At 41.1% G+C, this 22,769-nt stretch overlaps 1 protein-coding gene and 1 long non-coding RNA gene across 2 annotated transcripts in view; one reads left to right on the top strand and one right to left on the bottom strand.

The window, feature by feature from the left end:
• The window catches only part of gli2a (GLI family zinc finger 2a), a 79,249-nt gene that overhangs the window by 30,329 nt on the left and 26,151 nt on the right, over positions 1-22,769 (bottom strand). The window contains exon 3 of the mRNA XM_019260426.2: positions 2,885-2,990. Coding sequence (XP_019115971.2) covers positions 2,885-2,990 — 106 coding nt within the window. The remainder of the gene's footprint in view (positions 1-2,884; positions 2,991-22,769) is intronic.
• LOC113745646 (uncharacterized) overlaps positions 1-22,769 on the top strand; it is a 51,284-nt gene that overhangs the window by 25,997 nt on the left and 2,518 nt on the right. Inside the window, exon 2 of the long non-coding RNA XR_003462291.1 lies at positions 21,015-21,105. This is a non-coding gene — a long non-coding RNA (uncharacterized LOC113745646). The remainder of the gene's footprint in view (positions 1-21,014; positions 21,106-22,769) is intronic.

Here is a 22,769-nt window from a genome sequence, read left to right as displayed (position 1 = left end):
GGCTGATCTGTGAATTGTATTTAATCAACACATTCCGTGCTGTGGGGCTGCGGGCCTTGAACAGGCTGATTGCCTGGTGAGTGGGACCACATCTGTTTGTGTACAGGGGCGGTGTAGGCCACAGCTCTGCCACACAAAAACCTTGGGCATATTTCAACTTTTCAGTGCTGCAATTTGCCCCCCGACTGCTTCCCAAAAAGCATAAATACGGGTTGTGGAATGAGCGGGGGATCTGTTTTTCTCATCCGTTGCGTTGTCGTTGAGGTTCTGGGAACGGAAGGCTGGATTTCGGATGCTAATTACCCGGTCAAACATGCTGGCACGGTGGCTGGCTTTCCTGGCTTGTGGGTTCGCACAGAAGATGCCCGACTCCACAATATGCAGCAAACAGCGCATAAGTGCCGCCTCTAAGTCCAAATTCTACTGTCATCCCACAAGAGGCTCTTCCTAATGTGTTCCAGAGACTGTTCGGATATGGCATGTTTCTTCTCTCTGGAATGCTAAGTTCGTGAAAAGCAGGGAGACCACAGCCGGAAGGTTTCTACTTTTAAATCCTGGATCAAGCGTTTAGAAATGTGCTGAAAGATGGCGTATGCAAAGATGCATTATGTCTTCACACTGCAGAGTAATGCGTATAAATTTGATTCATATTGCCCGGGAGGCTCTTCTGTCCAGACACCTGTGTTTGTCACAGCTTTAGAATAGAGGAGGATTGTAAGACAATCCAACTATCACTCAAAGAAACATAGTTTTCTTGCTCAATCAACAAACAGCTCTATCGTAAAAAAAGAAAGAAATTGACAATCACAAGCTGTTTTCACTTTATACGCCTCTTCCTGAATTTTGTGCGAAATATGTGACATTTGTAGATTTTTAAGCCAAGTTTGATTTGGATTATTTACAACAGTTTGTGTTAAATCAAACATGGTTTAAAAAATTAATAGATTAACTTATTTATATGTGGAAAAGTCACCGCGATCCGATCAGCTTCCAAGGGATTGTAAACCCGGGAAGGCTTTATCGGCTGAGCCATTATTAGATTTACACTGGAAATCCACAAACAAACTATTATTTAACTAGGAAAGGTCCCACTGTGGTTTAAAGTCTCTTTTTCAAGGGAGACAAGACAGGAAATAGCACAAACTAAGAACAAAAAACAAAACAGACACATAACATCCCCAAAAAAGTGCTCTCAAAGTCAATATCATATGGAGTACTCTACTCTTTCTATTGTGTGCAAAGGAATAAACCACTAAAGCCAAACAAATCAAACCTTTTTTGTATTTGATGAATTCAACAAAGTCAGGAAATGATGAGGAACAAAGGATGCTCAAAGCTACGGCACACATGGGGCATGTGCATTGGCCCACTGAGTCACAGAAGACTCTACTCTATCCCCAGTCTTTTCTCTTTTATTGTCAACCAGCGAGCAAAGCACATAATAAACCAGTGAGGACGGCAGATCTGCATTATGACAGCTGTGACAGAATGACTTGCAGCGCTCATTATGTTCCATGCAAACAGTGATGACAGGCGCTCCATACGGAGTTAGCACGATCCTTCAGACAGGAAGTACAACCCTGACACAAAGCAACCAGCCACTGACGAAGTGCTGCCACCAAGCGCCCTAGCGCCCGACACCCTGCTCCATTTCGCCGGGACGACACAGGTAATTAGGTGAATTTGGCGCATGCTGGAGAAAAGACAGCTATATCAAGGTCTTGATGAATTAGTGGGAGCACTCTGTCAGAGTCACATCACATTAATCAAAACAAACTGGGTGCACAGCCACACTTCCTCCCCCCCTACTTTCCCTCGCTTTGCAGGTGATGAATAGCTCTGCCTCCACTGTGTATCACCTGATCTTGCTGAATTTAAATGTAACAGCACAGTTCTCACAAAACCTCTATTGATCTTACTCCCAGGTTCCCTTTCTGGATTCCAATATTTTAGATAAGCATAGGAAGGCCTGGCAATGTTAGGAAGGCCAGACTTTTATGGTAATGCCACATTAATAAAGTCAGAAAATAAATTAGTCTTTTCTTTGTAGGTCAGGTTGGGATAAAAGTTTCAAAACTGGACTGCCAACCTATTTATCCAAACCAATACTGTGAGTTCATGTTTAAAATGGAAGGCTTTTTAGAAATGAAATACATAAATGTATAACATATTCCCACTTTAATAGTAATACTAATGATTTTTTTTGTTATGGATATTACTATTTGTGTTAGGGCTGCCAATTTTACTTGAGTGAAACATCTATGCACTTCTTCAAACGTCTTTCATCGGGCTTTCTCTCAGCAAGTCTGTTTTACTAGAGACAGTGTTTCTTGGCAGAGCTCCTCATTTTTGGGTTAGGAGTGGAGATACGAGAGGAAATGTTAACAGTCTGCTGTATTGTGCTAATGCGCCTTGTCTCTCTCCATCTTTGTCTCCCTCTTGCTCTGTGTATCTTGTCTGGCTTTGATGTATTTGAACTTGGCTCCATTACTGAAGGCTCAGAAAGAGGGGCTTTTTTTCCCAGCTCTGACAAGTAGGAAGGAGTTGTGGCAAATTCTCAGAGACAGAAAGCAACCAAAGGTCACAACTGATTATCACAAGTCACTTTTGCTTTTTAGACTTTCTGACATTTCTTAGCCCACTGGTTCTCTTGAACTACGAGATCAGTGAAATGCTATTTTTGCATTTCCTGTAATATTTAGGTTTAACATCAGCCTGTGCATGTGGCGCTCCATCCATAATTAATTACATAATATATAAGCATTGACTAGGACGAATTTTCATATTACTCACCTGTTTAAATGCTATTATAGCTTACAGTGTGACATCACAGAGACTAAGTCCATATTTTATACAGTCTATGGTGGTATCAAATGATACTTACCCATGCATGGCGTGGAGTGGGTGTGGCTCATAATGGTATCGCCCCTCATGGTGTCTCATGTCGATGGGGATGGGCGTGTGAAACGTGGGGAAGAGGTGGTGGGCACCTGTAAGTGCAAAGAAGAGAGAAATAAACAAGACAAACTAATATTAAGGCTGAAATACAGTTCCTGACTAGTGCACGCAACGCAGCATGAGATGCAACTGTACCATTTTACAGTTCCTGTAATCCGGCAGTAATTGAAACCTTCTACACTGTCTGTGGCTTTTGCCCCCGAGAACTCTATGTTCATTAATGGCTCTCTCTCTCTCTATCCAGTGAGACCAAAGCAGGGTTTACACAACAATGAATGTGTTTTTATGTGTCAGACAAAGAATGCACAAATCCACCATTTCCTGCCATAAATGGTCTGATGGCTTGAGGGAAGTCTCATTAAGACAACACAGCCGATCGTCATTAATGGCACAATTACAGCTGCTGAGTAAGAAACATCATTGTCTTGATTGAAGGAGGAGGAGAGCTCTAATCATAGACAGAAAGCCTACTAATTCTCTCTGGTTAGATATGTTATAGTCTTGCATGCTTGATGCAGGAGTAAACCAAAAACAGAAACCCAAAATGACTTCTCAAGAATCCTTGAGTGTGTGTGTGCGCGCACACAGAGACGGAGAACAATACAAATCCCATGGGTTGATCCATGGACGCTATTAGGATTCTTTGGCTGTACGGTCCAGTAAACCTGGGATGACCTGGGAGCAGAGACCACCAAGGGTTAAAGGTGAAAGCTCAGTGAGACCAGATGATTATCTCTATCTGAGAGGACTACTGGGACTGTGTGCGTCCTTTTGCACCCATGTGATGCCAATTTCTTCCCAGAAATACTAGTTTCATTCACTTATATTGAATCGACTTTACTTTGTAGTTTTTCGGTAGCTACTGTTTTTGAAGTACTGTCAATGAAACCCAACACTTCCTGCAAAATTTTCGCATTAAAGTTTTGCCAGGAAAGGGATTGATTATGCCAGTTCAGCCACTGGACGACTTTTAATGTGAAACATCTGTGCAGGAAGTGTTATGTTTCATTGATGGTATCTGAACAGATACAATATTGAAGTGACTGGAAATAATTGATAAGTAATCAAAAACACGTGTTTGTGTTTTGTTTTTAAATATGAAAAGTATCAGCAACAGAGAGTTAATATTGGATGAGAAGACAATATACTAAATTTATCAAGAGAAAATGGAAGCTTTAAGTGCATACTTCGAGATGCCTCGTTATTTTGTCATCTTCTAAATTCATCTTTGGAAAAAAAACAGTCTTCTAACTTTTGATTCAATCCATCTAATATGTGTTTGTCATCCTATAGATTTTATTTTCTTCTCTCTCTTGTTTGCATTTTTTAAACACCTTCCTGTTTGAGCTGTGCCTTAGGCGTCCTAATTTGATCTAGCCAGTGCTGTGAAAACAAGGTGTAACAAGACTATGTGCCTGTGGGCTACGGCAGAATGCTGGTTGTTGTTTTTAGGTGATGCCGAATACAAAGACAGACATTACTGCTGCTTAACCCTGATTGAGCCTTTTGTTATTATGATTGAGGTAATCATCGTGACGTTGTACCATCTTGTTCTTAGTTAATTCTGATGGGATTACACATGACTGGGGAAAGAGAGTTACCCTGAAGGCAGCTCTGAACTGTGAAACATTTGACTGCTTGTGGAATTTAGTTAAGAACAAGAATAACCCAACAATGATTGTTTTCCCTTTTAAAAACTCAGGCTGCACAGGCCTTGGTTTAACAATTTGCTAAAATAAGCTGTGTTACAGTCAATTCTATGGCAGTTGTTTTTACAATATTATTTTATTGGTTAATTCCTCTTTTTGTAATGAAAACGTTTAAGTTTGTGCCAAAACATTTTCCTGAAAAGATTTAGCTAATGTCTGTCAAGCATCTAGAAAAGTAAAGAAGAACAAACTAGCCATAAAACATAGGCTAGGCTGGGGCGGTCGGTGGCGTAGTGGGTTAGGCGGCCGCCTCGTGTGTAGAGGCTACGGTCCTCGCTGCAGCCGGCCCCGGTTCGAATCCCGCATCGGACGGCCATTTGCTGCGTGTCATTCCCCCTCTCTCTGCCCCCTGCTTCCTGTCTATCTTCAGCTGTACTATCAATAAAAAGGCATAAAAAAGGCCAAAAAAATACTTTAAAAAAAAAAAAAAAACATAGGCTAGGCTACCGTATTACAGTTCATCCTATGTTTACTACTGCAAACATTTCTGCAGGAATGTGTATTTCGGAAATGATAGACGTGGCAGATTTGCAGAGCAGTAAAATGAAAAATTCTTAAAAAATCGCTGGATCTTGGATTTAGATCTTCTCACTAGAAATCCTGCAGGTAAAGACAAAATGTTGCACTGCACCAACACGAATAGTCAAAATTGCCTGTGAACCCACAGTTAGTTGTAAAATTCCCTCTGGTGTCTCCTCTTGTCTTTGACCTCAGAAGGCTAAGGGCTTTGTGTTTCTATCAAGATCTATGCCGCTGGATCTCAGCCAGTGACCCTCCCTAGCTTTTGTGTGCCAGACAGGCGGCCAATTCCGAGTCAACTTGTGTGTTACAAAGCCAAAAGAGGCACCCAGTAAATGAGTGAGAGGGAGTGAGAGCTGGGAAAAGGAGTTTGAGCTTTGTTTCACAAGTGGAACCAGAAGTTCGGGCTTTGTCTGAGAGGTGGCCCCTGCTTGTGCTGCCTGGCACATCTCTGGTGGAGAGGGTGGGAAGGGCACGGGACAAGGAGTTGACTATGACAAAGACAGCCAGCTTGTGTTGGAAGTCAGGGCAGCACAGTAGCTTCCTTTAGACGCATCAGGCAATTAAACTGTCAAATCTAGATTCTTAGTTTCTTTAGTTTGTTTTTTTCTGGTAAGTGTTCATTACTTTGCACTGCACTTTTGTATTTTCTCAGATTTTCTTTTGTTAAAGTTTTGGTTTCCACAGGTCATGCTCTTAATTCTTCAAACTTTTACAGCAGAGGTAGCTTATATTAATGTCCATTTCTTTCCATTAAGAAATGATGTTCAGTCGATTCATGAAAACATTTACACAAACAAAATAAATAAAATAAACAGAACTAAGCAGAAGCCCCAGAGACTGATCCCCTCCCTCCGCCCCGTTCCACCCCTTCTAAGCTTGCTGCTGCTAGATGTGGGGGCGATAAGGGCTGAACAGGCCCTTCCATCACCCAGACAGCTGCATTGTTTCTTGGGCTGCAGGGACAACTACAGACAGGTACATGGTTAGGACGATTCACACGCCGCAGTTTCTTGATTTACCGCCCTACTGTCTCCTTTGGGTGTGTTGGCATGCAGGGTTACTCCACCCGGGGCCTCACACTCTATATCCAAAACAGAGTGGAGGACTGTTCAGACCAACATTAGAACAATTTGCCTCAACTTTTACCCCAACACAATGTGACATTGAGATAGAGGATAGAATGGTCAGCGTGGGAACTTTGCAAAGTTGTGAAACGTCTTATAGCACTATGAACTGCCGTGCAGTGTTTTGGTGCCCGATAAGTCACCAGGCAAGAGAGGTAATCATGTAAACTATTACCAGGGGTCCACTGGTTCATTTTGGTTCATCACGGCAAGGTCTCAAAATGCAGTTCAGTGCACCGTGCAAAGTGCACTGAGGGGCTTTTGTGTGGGTGTAATCTTATATCACGAATCAATCCAGCCCACAGGAACCTTTAACTGGTGGTCGTTTTCAGGCACCATATCTGCTCTGATCTCTCATAACGTGTTTGTTTTAAGACTGAACATATCTTTGCCCCCTAGCCCCCATAATGAGGCTCCAGACGTGCCAAACATCCTGCTATGCATCAGGGTTAGAGCCCCACATCTCTCCACCTCCTTTTTTTTAGTTGGCATCTTAGAACCCTGGTTTGATCTCGCTAAAGACAATGCCAGGTGTTCGATGTTAACAAAGGCCCCTTCGAGTCTCATGACTCAGAGAAAGCACTCTCTCATTATGTCCAAATGAAGCCCCCAGATCAGGACCATGCTGAAGTGGAGAGTGGAGTGGGCTCATGTCTTCGAGGAAGTACTCAACGATAATAATAATGCCCTGAGAGGCCAGGCCAGGAATAATTTTGGTAGGAGAAAAAAAGCCTTTGTCGTTCTTTGAGAGAAAGGGGCAGTGAGAGAGAGAGCGAGAGAGAAGCAGAGGAGTAGGAGAGGTGGGGGTGCTCAATTCAGACAGGAAATTCCAGCAGAAAAAGTTGGCCCGCGTCCTAACTACACAGCACTGTGCCAACGGCTATACACAAATGCTCATGTGCATGCATACACACTCACACACTCACAATTACACACACACAGATACTGATTTGTTCTGCAGTTCACTCTCAGTAAGCAACCATCAAGAGTGACTGGGACAAACTTGTTACTTTGAGGTTGAACAGAAATGCCTTGCTTAAAAACACACACACACGCACAAAACACACTGCAGCGAGTGCGATGCCCAAGGTTAATAAAAAGTGTATGTTTAGGCTAATCCGGGAATCCTGCACTACACACACAACATGAGACCTGCAGGTTTAGTGTGCAAGACGTCGCTTCCTCTAGGGCAGTACATGGGCGAGTGATGGCGACAGAGGGATTAGAGGCTTACAGGAGAGCACGGAACCACTGCCATCTATGAAAGGAAGTCTTAACAGAGTGGTTCTTTACTTTTAACAGCCCTCGGGCAGAGTAAAATGATACCTTTTTTATTGATAGGGGGATTTTGGGCAGAAGGTAAGTAGATTAGGCCAATGGTCTCTGTGATGACACAAGATGGTTTGAGTGGAAATTCATTAGTCCCTGTGAACTCGTGCTAAGTCTGTATATGTTATGATGTACACATCAAACACTCACTCCCTGGGAAGACTAACACACACAGAGGTTTTGAGTCAGCGCTGTAAAGAGGGCAGGGTGCATGGAGCTTGTAACTGTTTTATAGCACATTATGAAATTAGATGTTTATATTTAAAATCTAACAATGTCCATTAGTCAGTGGTTGTGGGTAGGGCTGGGTACCGAACCTCAACACTTTTATAGTACGGCCTGAAATGTCTCCACAGTATGTAACACCCAAAACAGTGAGTTTAGATAACATGTACTTGTACAGGTACTTTAACTTTAAGCACTGTTTTGGTCACCAGATGAAAGCAATGTGTGTGAGAAATATTGATCACATAGTCACTAATTTTGTCTGTCTCATGGATTATTAATTATAAATATGGATGCAGTCTCACTGATGTCAGCCACAGGTTTCTAAGGAGTTGTTGTAAAGCTCAGCGTGTGGTGGCTCTGGCTGTCACAATCTTGAGTACCTGACTCTATGGTCTCCCAGTTAATAACACAATAGACAAAGATGGGGAGTGTGGGTGGAGCTGGGACAGGCTGAATGAAGCCTTGTTGCTAAAACCAGCCACCTGCGACGGCACCCACCTGTCACTCAAAGCAGCTATGTTCTTAATTATGCGTAAATTTAAATCTTAATATAAACTGAATGGGTGAGTTATTTACAAATTCACCGCGCACACAGTTATGAACGGGGAAATTAGCTACAGAGACCAAAACCATTTTTCGCACCAGGCTGTAAACATGTTTATTTCTGCTGTGAAGTTGGAAATTATAACATGAAAGCTCATGGAGGTTGACCGCCTTAAGTGACTGCTCAACAAACTGCAGTTTTTAGTATTTCTGCTTGATTTTTTTTTCAGACAGGTTGCTGCTTGGTCTGCATTGTGAGGCCCTCGTGCCTGTGTTTATATCTCATTGCTATGATACCCTCATCCATCCTTCCACACACACCCTCAGATGTGTTGTATCATCTCAGAGGGGTTGTTGTGTAGCTGCTCGGGCCTTTGCTACCTCCGTTCCTGTCCCGGCGTGTTTACAGATCCCACTCAGACCCAGCTGGCCTCACTCCTCCGCGATCAGTCTCTGTCAAATCTGTAAGCCTACCTCAGCCAATCACTCCTTACTCTGGGCGTCAACCCCACGAACTCACCACCAGCATGATCCATCACCTGGGTTACAAGGTGCTGCACCGCCTCTCCTAATTGTTCTAAAGGCTGAGTGCTACCAAGACCTTATCTCACCTGAGTTGCCATTAGCTGGCGGTACTAACGTCCATTCAGTGTTAAACAGGTACCAAGGGATGTAGCAAAGTGTGAGGAGGCTCTTGATTTTGTCAGATGCTTACACTTCCAATATGTCAATAACTTTCCTATAAAAAATATTGCATTCATGATTTTTTTTATTTTTTATCTCAGCCCACTGAGATGCCTTACTCAACTAAAATGACAAAAATCAGACTCACAAGGTTTTCATCCTGGAAGTAGTGGTATAATCACTGGTGTCCAGCAGCAGCACCTGGGGATCTTTGCCTAACGACTGCCATGCATCACCCGCTCTGAGTGTTAGGCGTTTAGCAGAGCTGGGTATATCCTTCATGTGTGAGGGCGTGATGTTAGCATACAGGTAGCTTGGCTTAGCAAGCCTCTCCTTGTGGCAGGCAGTGGGCCTCTCTGTGAAGACTGATGAGGTGTCAGGATAATCAGCTTCCCGTGCAGACTTCTGATTTATCGCCTGGCCCCTTTAGAGCACAGGTGTAGGCCTGATCAAGTAATTAATGCACTGGTTTTGTTATTGTTGCGGCGGTGGTAAGAATAAACTGAAGGGCCAATTTTGTAGGATGCAAAGAAAAATGAGATAAAACTTTTTAGTCCCAGTTGGGGTTACTAAACCTTCAGTGATATGTGGGGTATTGAGTCGTCATGTTTTCTGCTATTCCCACATAAAAACTTTAGTTCATGTGTGACTTCATCAATCTGTTCCTCATTCTTGCCCCTTTCTGGCAATTGTAAATGCACCAATCAAGCCAAATCACTTCAAACGGCGGGAACTCAGAGCTTTCCTCTGTCTTCCATGAGCCCTTTAACCTCTCAGACACAGCTGACGGAATAGCTGCCAGTTCACACAAAGAGCGTCCTCAGCGCCCTATGACGGCATCCTCAGCGCAAGCTCAGCACTCTCCCCCCTTCCCGACTTGTAAACAGGGCTTTTTTCTTTAAAGGAAAGAAGGGGAAAGGCAGAGGAAATACCCAAAACAGCACACAATGTGTGGGAGAAGAAGGCAGTGCACATCAATCTAAAGCCATCTCAGCTGGGGGTCACCCCGAGGTGAGCCCCCCCAACCCCCTCCCGCCCCACCACCAAGGGGAGACTGCTTTCTAAACCAGAGCAGGAGGCTGGAGAATATGTCCTGGACGAACCTGGCCTGTTCTCCATCAAACTGAATCCGTTAGATGTGTCTGCGGTCTTACGGAATGATACACAACATTTTCTCTTTTGAACAGTGAAGACATTGATGTTATTTAAGACAGAGGTAGGCTTAAAAAAGGCCAGAGGTAAATTCTTCCTGAGGGACCTTTAAAAATAATTCATGTTTGAAACAATTCACATCCCTAAAAGTGTTTCTAAGAGTCAGCATGGAGGTTTTATTAAATAAACAACTGATATCCATTAGTTTCATAGCGACATTAACAGCAGCAACGTTTACAGCAGCTCTAAAAACTAACTGCAGGACACGACAAACATCCCCCTACTTTTCTTTTCCACGTGTTTGCATTACAAAGCAGACCGATTCTTAATATTTTAACAGTCTGATGACAGGTGAGAATAAACTGTCAGAAACATCTGGTTCACTACACTGTGGCATTGAGACGTGAATCTATGACTGAGTGTATTCAGGTTTTTTTTCCCCCTACTCTGTATACTGTACCATCTAAGATAAGGCTTACTTCCATTTGTTTATATTCAACAGTTGAATCAAAGGTCGACTCTCGCTAAATTACTGTAAACATCCTCTGAGTGTTATTAAGGCTCAGTTGAGGGTTGATACTTTTAAAGCTGGAGACAGATTTTTGAAGAAATCCAACTCAGCTGACTGTTGGTGGCATTCATAACACAGGACAGAGCATCTTAAGTGCCGGCCCCTGTGCTCTTGGGTCATCTATCCTGATAAGATAAAACGTTAAGACCGCGCTGTTTATACACACACACTCACACACACACAGCAGCAGGGTCTTATAAACCCCCTTCTTGTCTGGCCTCTTTCTTCGGGCAGGTTTCAGCGTGGAAACCAACTCACTCTGGGAATTTGTTTTAAAGCACTAACAAGAAGCAGCTGTGAAGCAGGTCAGAGGGCCTCCGACCAACTGCCCCCCCTCCTCCAAGTCTGATAATGCTTCCCTGCTCTTTCTCTTTCTGTGAAGTGACCCTCATTTTAGGGTCTTTGTTTTACAAGAAAAAGATTGAGTCAGGAGCAGTTGTTACGTGTGATATTTAATATTTTTTAAAATATATAATGCAAACTCTGTGTAGGATCGTCAGCTAAACACAGACAAAGTATGTTGTAAAAAACTGAATTAGCAGTTTCTTGACACAGTTTGTCTTGACATTGTCAGTTTTAGAAAACCAGAAATGATGTAAACCAACCTTTTATTTTAAGGAGACAAAGGTGTTAAGACTAATTTGTCCTGCAATAAAATTATGAAGTGACATGCATCAGGAAACCCACTGAAACGACACTGACTTGACCAAAACACTCCAGAAACTTTCAATCCTGAATACATTTCTTCACTGAATCTCCACAGGGAAAATAAAGCTTTCCAATGTAGTGAGCTTCCTAATGGTCAGTTAGCAAACCCTTTAGCTTGTTAATTTGACGGCGAAGACAACAAGATAAATATTACGTAATCCAATCAATCACTTCAAATCCTTTATCTATTGTATAATTACAAATATATCTGTGTTTTGTATACATTTGTGGACCATGACAAACATATCAAATCCAGTAAGATGCATACATACCCCTAATTTTTCAGATGATTTTTATTTTTTATTATTATTGTGAATTAAATATATGGTTAAAGTACACAAAGTGCACACTGACATTATCAAATCTCTTTATTGCTGCTGCCAGGAGAAGTGAACTATGATGCAGGCTTGATTTCCATCTCTTGTTGTTTCAGAACCGATCCGTCTTTGCTCCCTGAAAAAGACGACTCACAGTAACAACCGGATCCACACACCCACGCAACATATGACTGATTCATTAACAGTGCAGTTGTGTGTGGCTCCGTTCAAATCCTACCTGGCTAAACCTGGAATCAGCTGCATCTCTCTCTCTCTCTGTTTTGATAGATATGTCTGTGAAGAGTAGGACCGTGTTAAGGTTGGAATAACTTGAGTGTAGCCTTTGTTGAGCACCCAGGGAGTGCTACTGGTTATTGGTAAATTTAAACGGCATCAGTTTTCCAACCTGTCTCCTGTGGTTCAGATAGAAAGACAATCAACAAGACTTCCTGGCTTCAGGCTATAGTGAAGGAAGAAGTGAAGAGAGTCGGTTCATACAGTGATAAGCAAGGAGGAAAGGAAAGAGGAAGAAGAGGACGGCATGGATTAGTGGGGCCACAACCTCTGGAATCTGTGAGGACACAAAACATGTGATTTTAATGTTTCTCTACCGTGGGGTGCCAGGATTACTAAAGGGCCCACAAACATCTTCTTTACTTGGACAATCTATTTCAGAGTCTAATTTTCACCAGATGCAAAGACTTATTATTCTGACATATCAGTACTAAATGATTTCAGAGGTTCATTCATTGGCAGGGAAATCTCTCTCTCTCTCTCTGCTCCCTGCAGCTATATTTTGGCAGTTAGGGTGGCGCTGTGAAAGCAGCCTGAAGGGCAGTTGATATGTTTACTTGGCCTTAATGCAAGTATGGAAATCAAATAAACAAGGGGCCCTATGAGTAACACATGTCGCTTTCATCAGTCCCTCACTGGCAATAGGGTCGAACCGTTTATAAAGAGAGATTCGCGACATTGAAAGGGAAAGGGAGCTCGCTCTGTGTTGGTCTACATGTCTGTCTTCATTAGTTTTTTTACAAAAGGTCATCAGGCTGAGCGGTGGGAGACGACAAACACAGACAAAACAGTTAGTCTATGGGGTAGTTTGTGAACAAATAAAAGAAAGCTTGTTTTCTTTGCAAAGCGCATTTGAAATCATGCACATCTTCGATTGTGTGTGCTCAGTGTACACACACACACACGACTGCCATGTGAATGCGGTTCCTGACAGTTGACAGCAAAGCAGCCGAAGCCTCTGAAGGCTCCAGAGACGAGAGCGAGTGGCCAGGACATTACTCAGCAACAACAAACAACAGCCCTCAAGATAAGGAATCGTTTGTCACTTGGAGCTGCACTGACAAACAGCATGCATTGTGTGATAAAATTAACCAATGCGCTGCTTCCCTTGTGTGACACAGAGAGAGTTGAGTCACCTCGGGGTAAGCCAGTGGGGGAATCTCCTTTATCTGACAAACACTATTATGGACATGGTCAGGAAAGACTTTCAATCATGAGGATGTTGCTCTGCAGTTTTATAGTATAACTTTAATTCAGAAGTGTTTTACGAGAGATATATAACTTAGTTTGTTATTATGCATCTTAAAGCGATTTTGCTATTATTTATTGTGATGTGCATGCATGTGTGCACCCTGTTTCTCACACTTCCCCACAGTTTCCCGTTTAACATTTACACACATTCACAATGGGAATCTGCCCAGTTTAACCACAGACTTCTATTGTTGACCACTGAGCAACACTGCTGGGGCAGTTGAGCTTTTTTGCTCAAACCACATTTTCCTACAATAACTAAATTAAAAGAATGCACCCCGTCTTGCACATGATGAGGTTTATCTGATGTTTAAAACAGGCAGCAGCATCCAAAGCCAAACTATAATAGGAGTGCACACTGAAGGCCATGTTTGGAGTAAAGCCCAGGAGTAAATTGAGAAGTTTTATTCACACAATTCTCTGAGCAATCCCAACAGCATAGTAAACATTGTCAGAGGATGCAGGTGTACTGGCCTCTATGTGTCCCTTTTGAAATACAGTGCCATGGTGGCACAGTTTAATACTGGTTACATTTACTCAAGTTACTGTGCTTCAGTATAATTTCGAGAGACTCGTTTATGCCCTTACTGCAATACAATTGTCACTTCACTAAGATTTTGGGATTGTTGTTGAATGATCTAGGGTTAGCAAATATGTTTGTTAAGAGGGTATTAGACCTCCAAGCAGAATTACTTTTTGCTGGTTGGATTCCTTTAGATCTTCCACAGAGAGCCGAGCATTTCCTGCCAACTATACGTCTGACAGCACAGATTTAGTAAGACTGCGATCAAACTATTAAACTCAACAGATTTCTGTGGCACATTAGAGCCAAATTAGCTTTGCTATAAAAGTCCTAATTTCTGATAGTTAGTACATTGACTGTGGTGGTAATAACTCTGGTGATCACAAATGATCAGCCTTTTCTTATTTAATTTGATAATTAAACAATTACAGATGACAGGTGAAATTATACCTTTTGAAGATGTCAAAGAGGAAAGAAAGCATAAAGCGCTATTTCATATAAGGGCTCCTAATGTCCATATGGAACAAGTAAAAAGGAGTTGACTCATATTAATCCATTAGATTCTTATTGACTCATAGTATACATTCCCTCTGCATCTGGACTGCATCATGTGTTCATTTTCTTTAAACTACACAGATACACCTTTACAATGTTTCAGCAAAGATGTCAAAACACCCAAAATGTCAGCATAAAAGAATCCAATTCCACATTGAGGCGTATGATCAAACGGTTAAATATTGCTCTGGGGGGGTCAGAGCAAATGAAAAATAGAATGGAAATGGCGATGACAGTGATACAATCAAGTAGTTGAATACGTAGCTAAAGCATGCATGTTTTGATTAAAGCCTGGACTCCATACATCCTCGGTTCCCATGCAACCTGAAACTAAAAGAAAAGCAGGCAACTGGGCTGTGATTGCAAAGATGAGAGGCTCATTTGTAGGAAAGGTAATAGTACAGTTTTGTGCATGTGAAAAGAACATTTTCTGCACTGAAGATTGATCTCAGTGTTAGAGTTTAAAAGAGTTGGCATAGCCAATATAAAGGATTAAAAAAGAGGCTAACGTCTCTACTGCATCGATTTTGCACATTCTTTTTTCTATTTTTTATTTTTCTCTAATCTATGCCATCATACCATAGACAATTTAACTTAAACATTTTTACACTGTAATTATAGAATCCGTACTGTATTATTATAACATACCCATGTCTCGTGACCCATACTTAAGAATTCTGGCCTTAGACCTTTGTACTGTACAAGTGTACTCTGTCATTGAGCCCATTTCTAGACTGAATGACTGCCCAAGAGCTTCCATCAACATACAAAATGAAACATTTGGGAAATAAATTGAAGACGCTGTCAGTGAAGCCTTTCTTACTCAGACAGTGATGATAACAGTGGGATTTTGTAAAATCTTGACGTTCTGGAAGGCTAAAATAAGACGCCTGAAAATGGAAGAGAGTTCCATACATTATCTCAGTTATCTTGGTGACGGCACAATTGAGTGGCGACATGGTGAAGCAATTACAGCGTGGACTCATGCCAAACTCCAGGCTCCAGAGCAAATCCAGGGTAAAGTCTTGTACACTTATCTTGACTTAATTCAAAAAGACTCTTGGTAAATTTTCTTTGCAGTCTGTTTCCAGTGCTGAATTCCATTTATTAAACCTAGAAAATGTTGAATCCCCAAAGGGAATTTCAGCTGAACTTTTATGTACTAAACAAACAAATGACTACAGACAGACTTATCATATAATTTATTCACTATTTAGTTTGGTTTTCCTTTCAATAGAAACAAACAAACAAAAACCATCTGGATTTGTAAGTTGAAGATGGTCTTCTTCGAGTTTAGGCCTTGTGGCTTTTGTTTTTGCAAGGCCTTGATTAGAAAGCATTTTCCCTTTGCCTTGCTTCAAAGGCCCAATCTAAGAGCACATTGGATTTTTAACAATCCCTGCCTGGCTCTTGATAATGATCCACATGTGGCACAGTTGTGATCTTCATCAACCAACTCTTGTTCTTTCTGTGGGGAAAGGGTGCCACATGCTGCCACTGTATTATTCTTAATCGTCTCTTTAAATGCACCACATTAAGCACTCGCAACAAAACACCATGTGAAGTGGCACTGTATGCTGTGGTTTAGAAAAGAGGGGGATGATTCATGACTCCAGTAAAAGCTTTAAAGACAGTTGACATTTTGGTAGTTTCAGTTATCTCCAGCATAGACTTTCAGAGAAAGAATTAACAGTATGCAACCACTAGTTTCCATCAATCTCTCTAAACCCCTCAACACTGTTGTTCACCCTACATGCCTCAGGTAGTCAGCAAGATCTTTTCAGTCATCCAACCCAAGACTGTAGTAGCAAAAAGAGCAGTTTGTGGGTAAAGCAAACTAGATGTATACGACATACTTGTCTATATACTACTGTAATGTAGTAAGCCCACACACAAGCACTGGGGTGCATTTTCATGAGGTGCTCCTGTAACAACACTGTCCTATTTCTCAGCACCGATACCAGTTGACACTCCAGAAAAAAACTGTGAATCTTCCACATTCCCCCATGGGTTTGTGATAGCATATCTTCTTGTGTGGTGTTGGAAGTGTCAAAGTGGCTGTGAAGAAACATTTATTTGAGTTCTGTGAATGCCTGCATGGCACTGTCCCAGTAATATTAAGATAAAAAGACATTTATTGGTGAAAAGGAGAAAAAATGTATAAAAAGACATTGGATCTTTGAGTGACAAAACTATCCTTCCAAGAAAAATGTGTCCTTTGTTCAAATGCCTGATGTAACCCATTTATGTTTACTTGACAAGGACTTCTTATGGCCATGTGAAATATAATTGTTTTCTGGGACAAAGGAAGTAGTAGCGTGACGGTGGTATAGCATGACAAAACCTCAGGTTGGGCTGGATCTGTCAACAAAGTGTTTGACTTTGACACTGGAGACCACTGTGTGGTGTCTTTTAACCATAATTGTCTTTCCATGACCTTAACCACATATAATCGGTGTCTTAAACCTTAACCAGATCATGAAACATGCTTCATTGGAAGATATTGTTAAACAATGTATTCTTATATATGTAGGCAGACATATCTTCCTTTTCATTACACACATCCATCTTTCTTGTCAAAACCTGATGCATGCATTATTCACAATGCAACTCGACTGCTGTCAGTTCAGTTAAAAGTTTTCTCTATGCTATGATAGTAGTGGTTACTGTAGCCTCGAGCAGATATGAGGAGGCTACAGACTTTGATGTGTAAAATTTGTGTTATTTTTTAAAGTAAGCTAAACACTATATGAAACTGTAAAATTGTACTACTCTTTAAAAGGGGCCCTCTGGAGTTTTCTTGTAAACAAACTTTACGTTTACATTATTTCTTACCATAAAATGCCTTGTGTATATCCCTGTCTTACAGATATGTTGAGGGCATTATTCATAAAATAAATTGCGGCACAGTGTTTTAAATACTGTATTGTTTTGCTGGCTTGCAGTCTTGTTGATGCATTTCTGCATATCATATTACTGTCACCTATATGACCTATATCAGTGGAATATTGGGATCTGTCAGGCCACCCATGTGTTCTTTGCACACATGAATGGGGGACACATTCATCGAAAAACAGCTCCATAATGTTACTATGGGTCTAAAACTCCATAGGACCCTTTAATTAAAAGGATTAGTTAAAGACGAGCGACCATATGAATTCCAGCATGTGCGTCTACCAAGCTGGTGTAGGTCTAAAATGATGTCGAGACTAAGCAGGAGGGGAGCCCAGTTGAGTGTTTCTTCTGTACAAAGACTCTATTTAAAGCCAACCACTCAGCAATAGGGACTATAGAAACGGAGCTCTGTTTCTATAGCGATAGGCCAACCCAAGTCATCTGATCTCCCCCTGTCAGACCGCCACTTGTCAGCTCCTATTAGGGCCAGCGGTTGCCTCTGCTTACATGTGGTACCCATCACCCCAGACCATGAGGTAGCAATCCTGTTTGGCTGCCGCAGCGCTTTGGCCCCAGGGACGCTTGGTTCACTCAGTCCTGGAATCACCTCAGGTTATATGTGCCGTGTTATGACAGCCTAATGGTGCTAGTAACTGTGTGGCAGTCGAGTGAAGAGGGCAGGGAGGGATAGAGAAAGTTGGAGAGTGGAAGATAAAGATAAGGTTAATAAGTGTGCAGATGCTTGTCTTTAACAAAGAAAATAATGTCTATATTAAGCATGGATGAGGACAGAGCAAGGAAAGGATAGTGCTGCATTGGCAGCTCTTAAAGAAAATTAATAATTAGCATTAAATTATTTGGAAACAAACCCCTAAAGAAGTTTTAATTAAATCTCCTCTCCAAAGTCACATCAGAATATTATTTGTAACTCTGAATGCTAAAAATCAGTATTGCCTTCAGCATTCATTTTATGAAGGAAAATATTCCTCAGGTAATCTTTGCTGAACATGAGCCTACAGAACCCCCTGTTCCTTCTCCCAGTGCCAACTCTTGAGGGTGGCAAGGGCCAGTGTGTAAAAACTATTGAGTTACCAGTGCATAACAAAGGCAACAGTTAAGGTGAAACACAAGTCTTTTACAAACTCTTTTCCATAAAGAAAAAAAAAATAAAAATACCGCAAGAAATTATGAATAAATATTCATAAGTAGACTAGTTTTGCAAGCTGCTTGTGGTTGGCTGTCCTGGTGTGAGGAGAGGTGAGTCACCCAAAATGAAAACCTTGTATTATTGTTGTTACTCCATGTGCCACACAGCCAAGTTCTGGGGCAATTACACTGTCTCTACAGCTATGACAAGCTGCTGAAGCTAAACACTAACCAGTCAGGACAACACACACACACACATAGACACACACATATATATGCACAAGGCTCATTTCACAAAATCACAAGCTGTCTGGTATTGACTTAACTTAATGCACACCTGCAAAAACAGTTCTATTGCAGCTTTCCTTGCATGACTTAGTCCAGTGTATTCTAACAATGCAATACGATGCCTTACAAGACTAAATAAAGCTTTTCACACAAAAAAATTCTCTCTCTACCTTTTGGCGTGGAAAAAAGAACAACAAATGTATTTTATGGCTTCATGTTCTGAATGATCTGATTCAAGAAAATGCAAGGTCTCTTGGGACATTTGGACTGATGTGCACTTGCACAGAAGGATGATCTGAATTGTTTTTGCTTTGTATTGCTTTTGCAATATTGGTTTTAAGGTTGTAACTACTGATTATTTTCAGAATTGACTAATCTGCAGATTACTACCTTGATAGTCTGCTACACAAAATGTCAGAGTATAGCAGAATGACCATCGCAATTTCATTACGGCCAATGTGACGTCTTCAGATTGCTTGTTTTGTATACCCAGAAGTACAATAATCAATAAAGCACAGTTTCAGATCACATAAGAAAAGCAGGAAATCTTCACAGTGAAATAGCTGGTTTAAGAAGAGGCATTTTTACTCAAAGAAAAGACTTTTAAGCAATTATCAAAAATTACATTTTTAATCTCCTATCAAATGACTAATTAATTCACCTCATATTGTTGAGATCTTTTCACCTCATCACGTCATAAAACTTTTCCCAAATTTTCCCTAAATCGTGTAAAAAATGTCTGAACTTCCATTAAGATTTTTGGCACTTGTCGCTTCAAGTTAAAGTGCATTTACAAGAAGTGAAAAACCCAAGCCCTCTGCACATTTATTCAGACTAAACACACAACTTAATAACTTGCTGATGGATACTTTTGCACTATCCATATATTTCAGTCTGCATACTTCTTGGAACATTTAAAACTTAGGTCAATATTTGCTCATGTCTGTCACTATGGCTTACTGTGAAAATACCCAGTCTGGATTTTAATTACAAAAATTGTTATGAGATGGCCTTTGCATTGAAAGTTCCTAAAGTTGGGATGATTTTATGAAGTGATTTTCAGTCTGTAAAGGGTTAGGGTCCACAGAGTTTTTGCAAATTATGCCAACCCCCAACCTCATCCATCCTTCAGGCCCAGACGCCTATAAGTCTCCACCAGTAGAGCTGGTCTGGCCTCACGGAAGGAAATATTATTTGGAGCGGAGCACTAATTGGCAAGCACCCAGACACCCCACAAGTGCTAATGAACAGACAAAATGGCCTCAGCAAAGAGGGAGTGAGAAATCCAGATTGAGGCTGGTGAAGAGGGGGTCCAAAACTCACTGAGCCTCTCTGTGAGCCTTCACCCTCTGTCCGGGGCTTAGGGCTACTTCCTCCTCTATAATTAAGGGGTTATCCCCCTTGCACAATGGAGAAATTAAACTGTAAAACCTTGCAAGTTAAATTACTGCTTTTCCTGGGAGTTAGAGGAAGTGTCTTGATATGTAAACAATACCCCCTCTTCAGCTGATCTCTCCCACTCTCTCCCTCTCTCTCTCCCTCTCTCTCTCTCTCCATCACCCCCCTCTCTCCGCCTCCATCCCTCTTTGTTCCGTGGGAATTTCAGATGGGCCAGATTCTCTCTAAGACTACAACTCCGCTGAATAAAGAGGATTTACAGTACCTTTATTAGTTAAGCATCTCAAACCTGTTTTGCCAAAGCTAACACTCAGAGAATGTGCTCTGCAGTCATGCAAAAAAAAAAAAAAAAAAAAAAAAAAGCAGATACACACATTGTTGCCTGTACACAAATGTTTTAACTAGTTTCAGCTATGAGCTAAATATGCTAGCACACTTTTTAAATTTTATTTTTTTACATTTATTTTAAAGTCAAGATGTTGACAAGTAAATATGATTGCTTATGAAAAAGCACTGGGGAGGTGTTCATGCTGACTGAAGAGTCACCATGCCACAACATGCTTGACAGTGCAATCTTTTACCATGAGAGTTGATACCAACCTTATAATCTCTGATAAGACAATGATCTGGCAGACTGCGTTAAGCCGCCAGGGTGAAGAGGTGACTGTGCGACTATACATCTAAACTAAGCCGGCTAAATTTGAAGATGCTGCCCACACTGGTATTTTTAGGGTTGTTGTCATAAAGCTGTCTGTCCATACTGAAAGGCCTGACCAATAAGAAGACAATGAAAGCTACTTTTCCTTTCCTTTCTTTCAGCCAGCAAACAACAGAACTGCGCATCAAAGCCAACATCTGCTAAGGAGTGGGACAGGCTGGATATTCCGCTGAGTCTCCGCTGGTTAAATTGGTAAAGAAAAATGTCATCTTAGACCAAAATCTAGAGGAAAGGATGTGTTTTCACATTTGAACCCTCTTAAAATGGATTTACAGTTGTGCATTAAGGGGTTGCGGTGTAGCTATGGCGCAGAGAAAGACAGAACGTAATTATGGCGGCTGCACAGACGAGTTTCACATTTTGTAAGAAACAGACTATCTTTCCACTGTCGCTTGTATCACAAAGTAAATGAAAGAATGTAAACATAGTTACTGTAGAAAATATATGCTATTAAAACCGACACAGTAGGCCATGGTAAACCTCTTGTGTCAAATATAAATACAGCTTTAGTGTGGATGTACTCTTAAGGGGTATTACTGCATACACTGTGAACGTGTGTGACTGTAAGTATAGGGCTGAAACTAATGATAGTTTTCATTATTGAGTAATCTGTTCTGAAAAAATGCCCATCTGAAAATCTAATCTGAAAATTACCAACACAGCTTCCCAGAGCCTGTTACGGTGTCCTCATATTGCCTGCTTTGTTTTGTTTTTGACTAACAATTGAAAAACCACAAGGCGTTCAATTTACAATGACATCAAAACAATGTAAGAAGCAAATTCTCTCATTTGAGCAACCAGAGAATATTTTGCATTTTTGCTTGACAATTCACTTAAAGTTCTGTCACTAGTTGAATCACAGACGGTTTTCATTTCAATTAATTAATTCCACAACTGCAACAAATGAATGGAAAAAAAAGTAGGATGATCGTGGTCAAGCTGACAACCAGTCTGCTTGCAGTGCCGTGCACGTCAGATCCACGTCTGTCGAGAACATGTCTGTATTCGCTGCTGCAAAGGGGGACGACCCCACTGCTCTTTGAAGCCGGAGCCAAAAAATTCTCAAGCTTAGCTAACACCGTTGGGGAAATCACCTGGCAAACAAAACACAACAGGCTTACACGCTATACTAACACACACAGGCTTTCATTCAACAAACCCTTTTCATTCGTAGACTGTTTATTAGACAGCCGGCTCCTTCCACTTACGTAATGAAGCTGAAGCAAAGCGAGTGTAATTATATCTTCATAGAACAAAACTTTAATTCAGCAGTTATGGATGTTTATTTGACAAAAAAAGGGGTTTGAGGGTATTTTCTTTGTTTGTACTTGTGAATGAATGGATGGATGTCTTTGAACACTATAGACTTTAAAGTCACATTTTCTCTGAGCAACATTTATCACTCTTTACCTCAATCTCAAAAAAACAAAGGAGGTCACAATGACACTTTATTCAACTTTGTTCTCACATCTTGTGAGATCTACTTTCAGAAATGTGGACTTGAGTCATTGTGACGTGGACTTGACTTAATTCAGTGATTTGATGAGTTACAACTTGACATGACAGAAAATACTCGATGTAAAAAATGACTTGAGACTCATCTTGGACTTGAAATATAAAATATTAAAAATGTTCAACACTCCCAGTAAAGCGCTATCTGTTTAGTTTTAGGTTAGTTACTTGGAAAAAAATGATGTGAGTCACACGTCTGTCTACTTTGCAGTATTTTTACTACCACCTTCATGAATCTGAATTGTATTTAGGGCATCTGAGCTAAAATGGCACTGTAAAGCACTTTATTGAAAGTATTGGCCAAGGATCAAAAATAATGTTTATGTTAGATAAAATGAGGAGAA

The sequence above is a fragment of the Larimichthys crocea genome, chromosome I (genome assembly GCF_000972845.2).
Source record: "Larimichthys crocea isolate SSNF chromosome I, L_crocea_2.0, whole genome shotgun sequence".
In the NCBI taxonomy this organism is placed as follows: domain Eukaryota; kingdom Metazoa; phylum Chordata; class Actinopteri; family Sciaenidae; genus Larimichthys; species Larimichthys crocea.
Note: the sequence above shows the minus strand (reverse complement) of the source record. Positions and strands in the feature narration are given on the sequence as shown.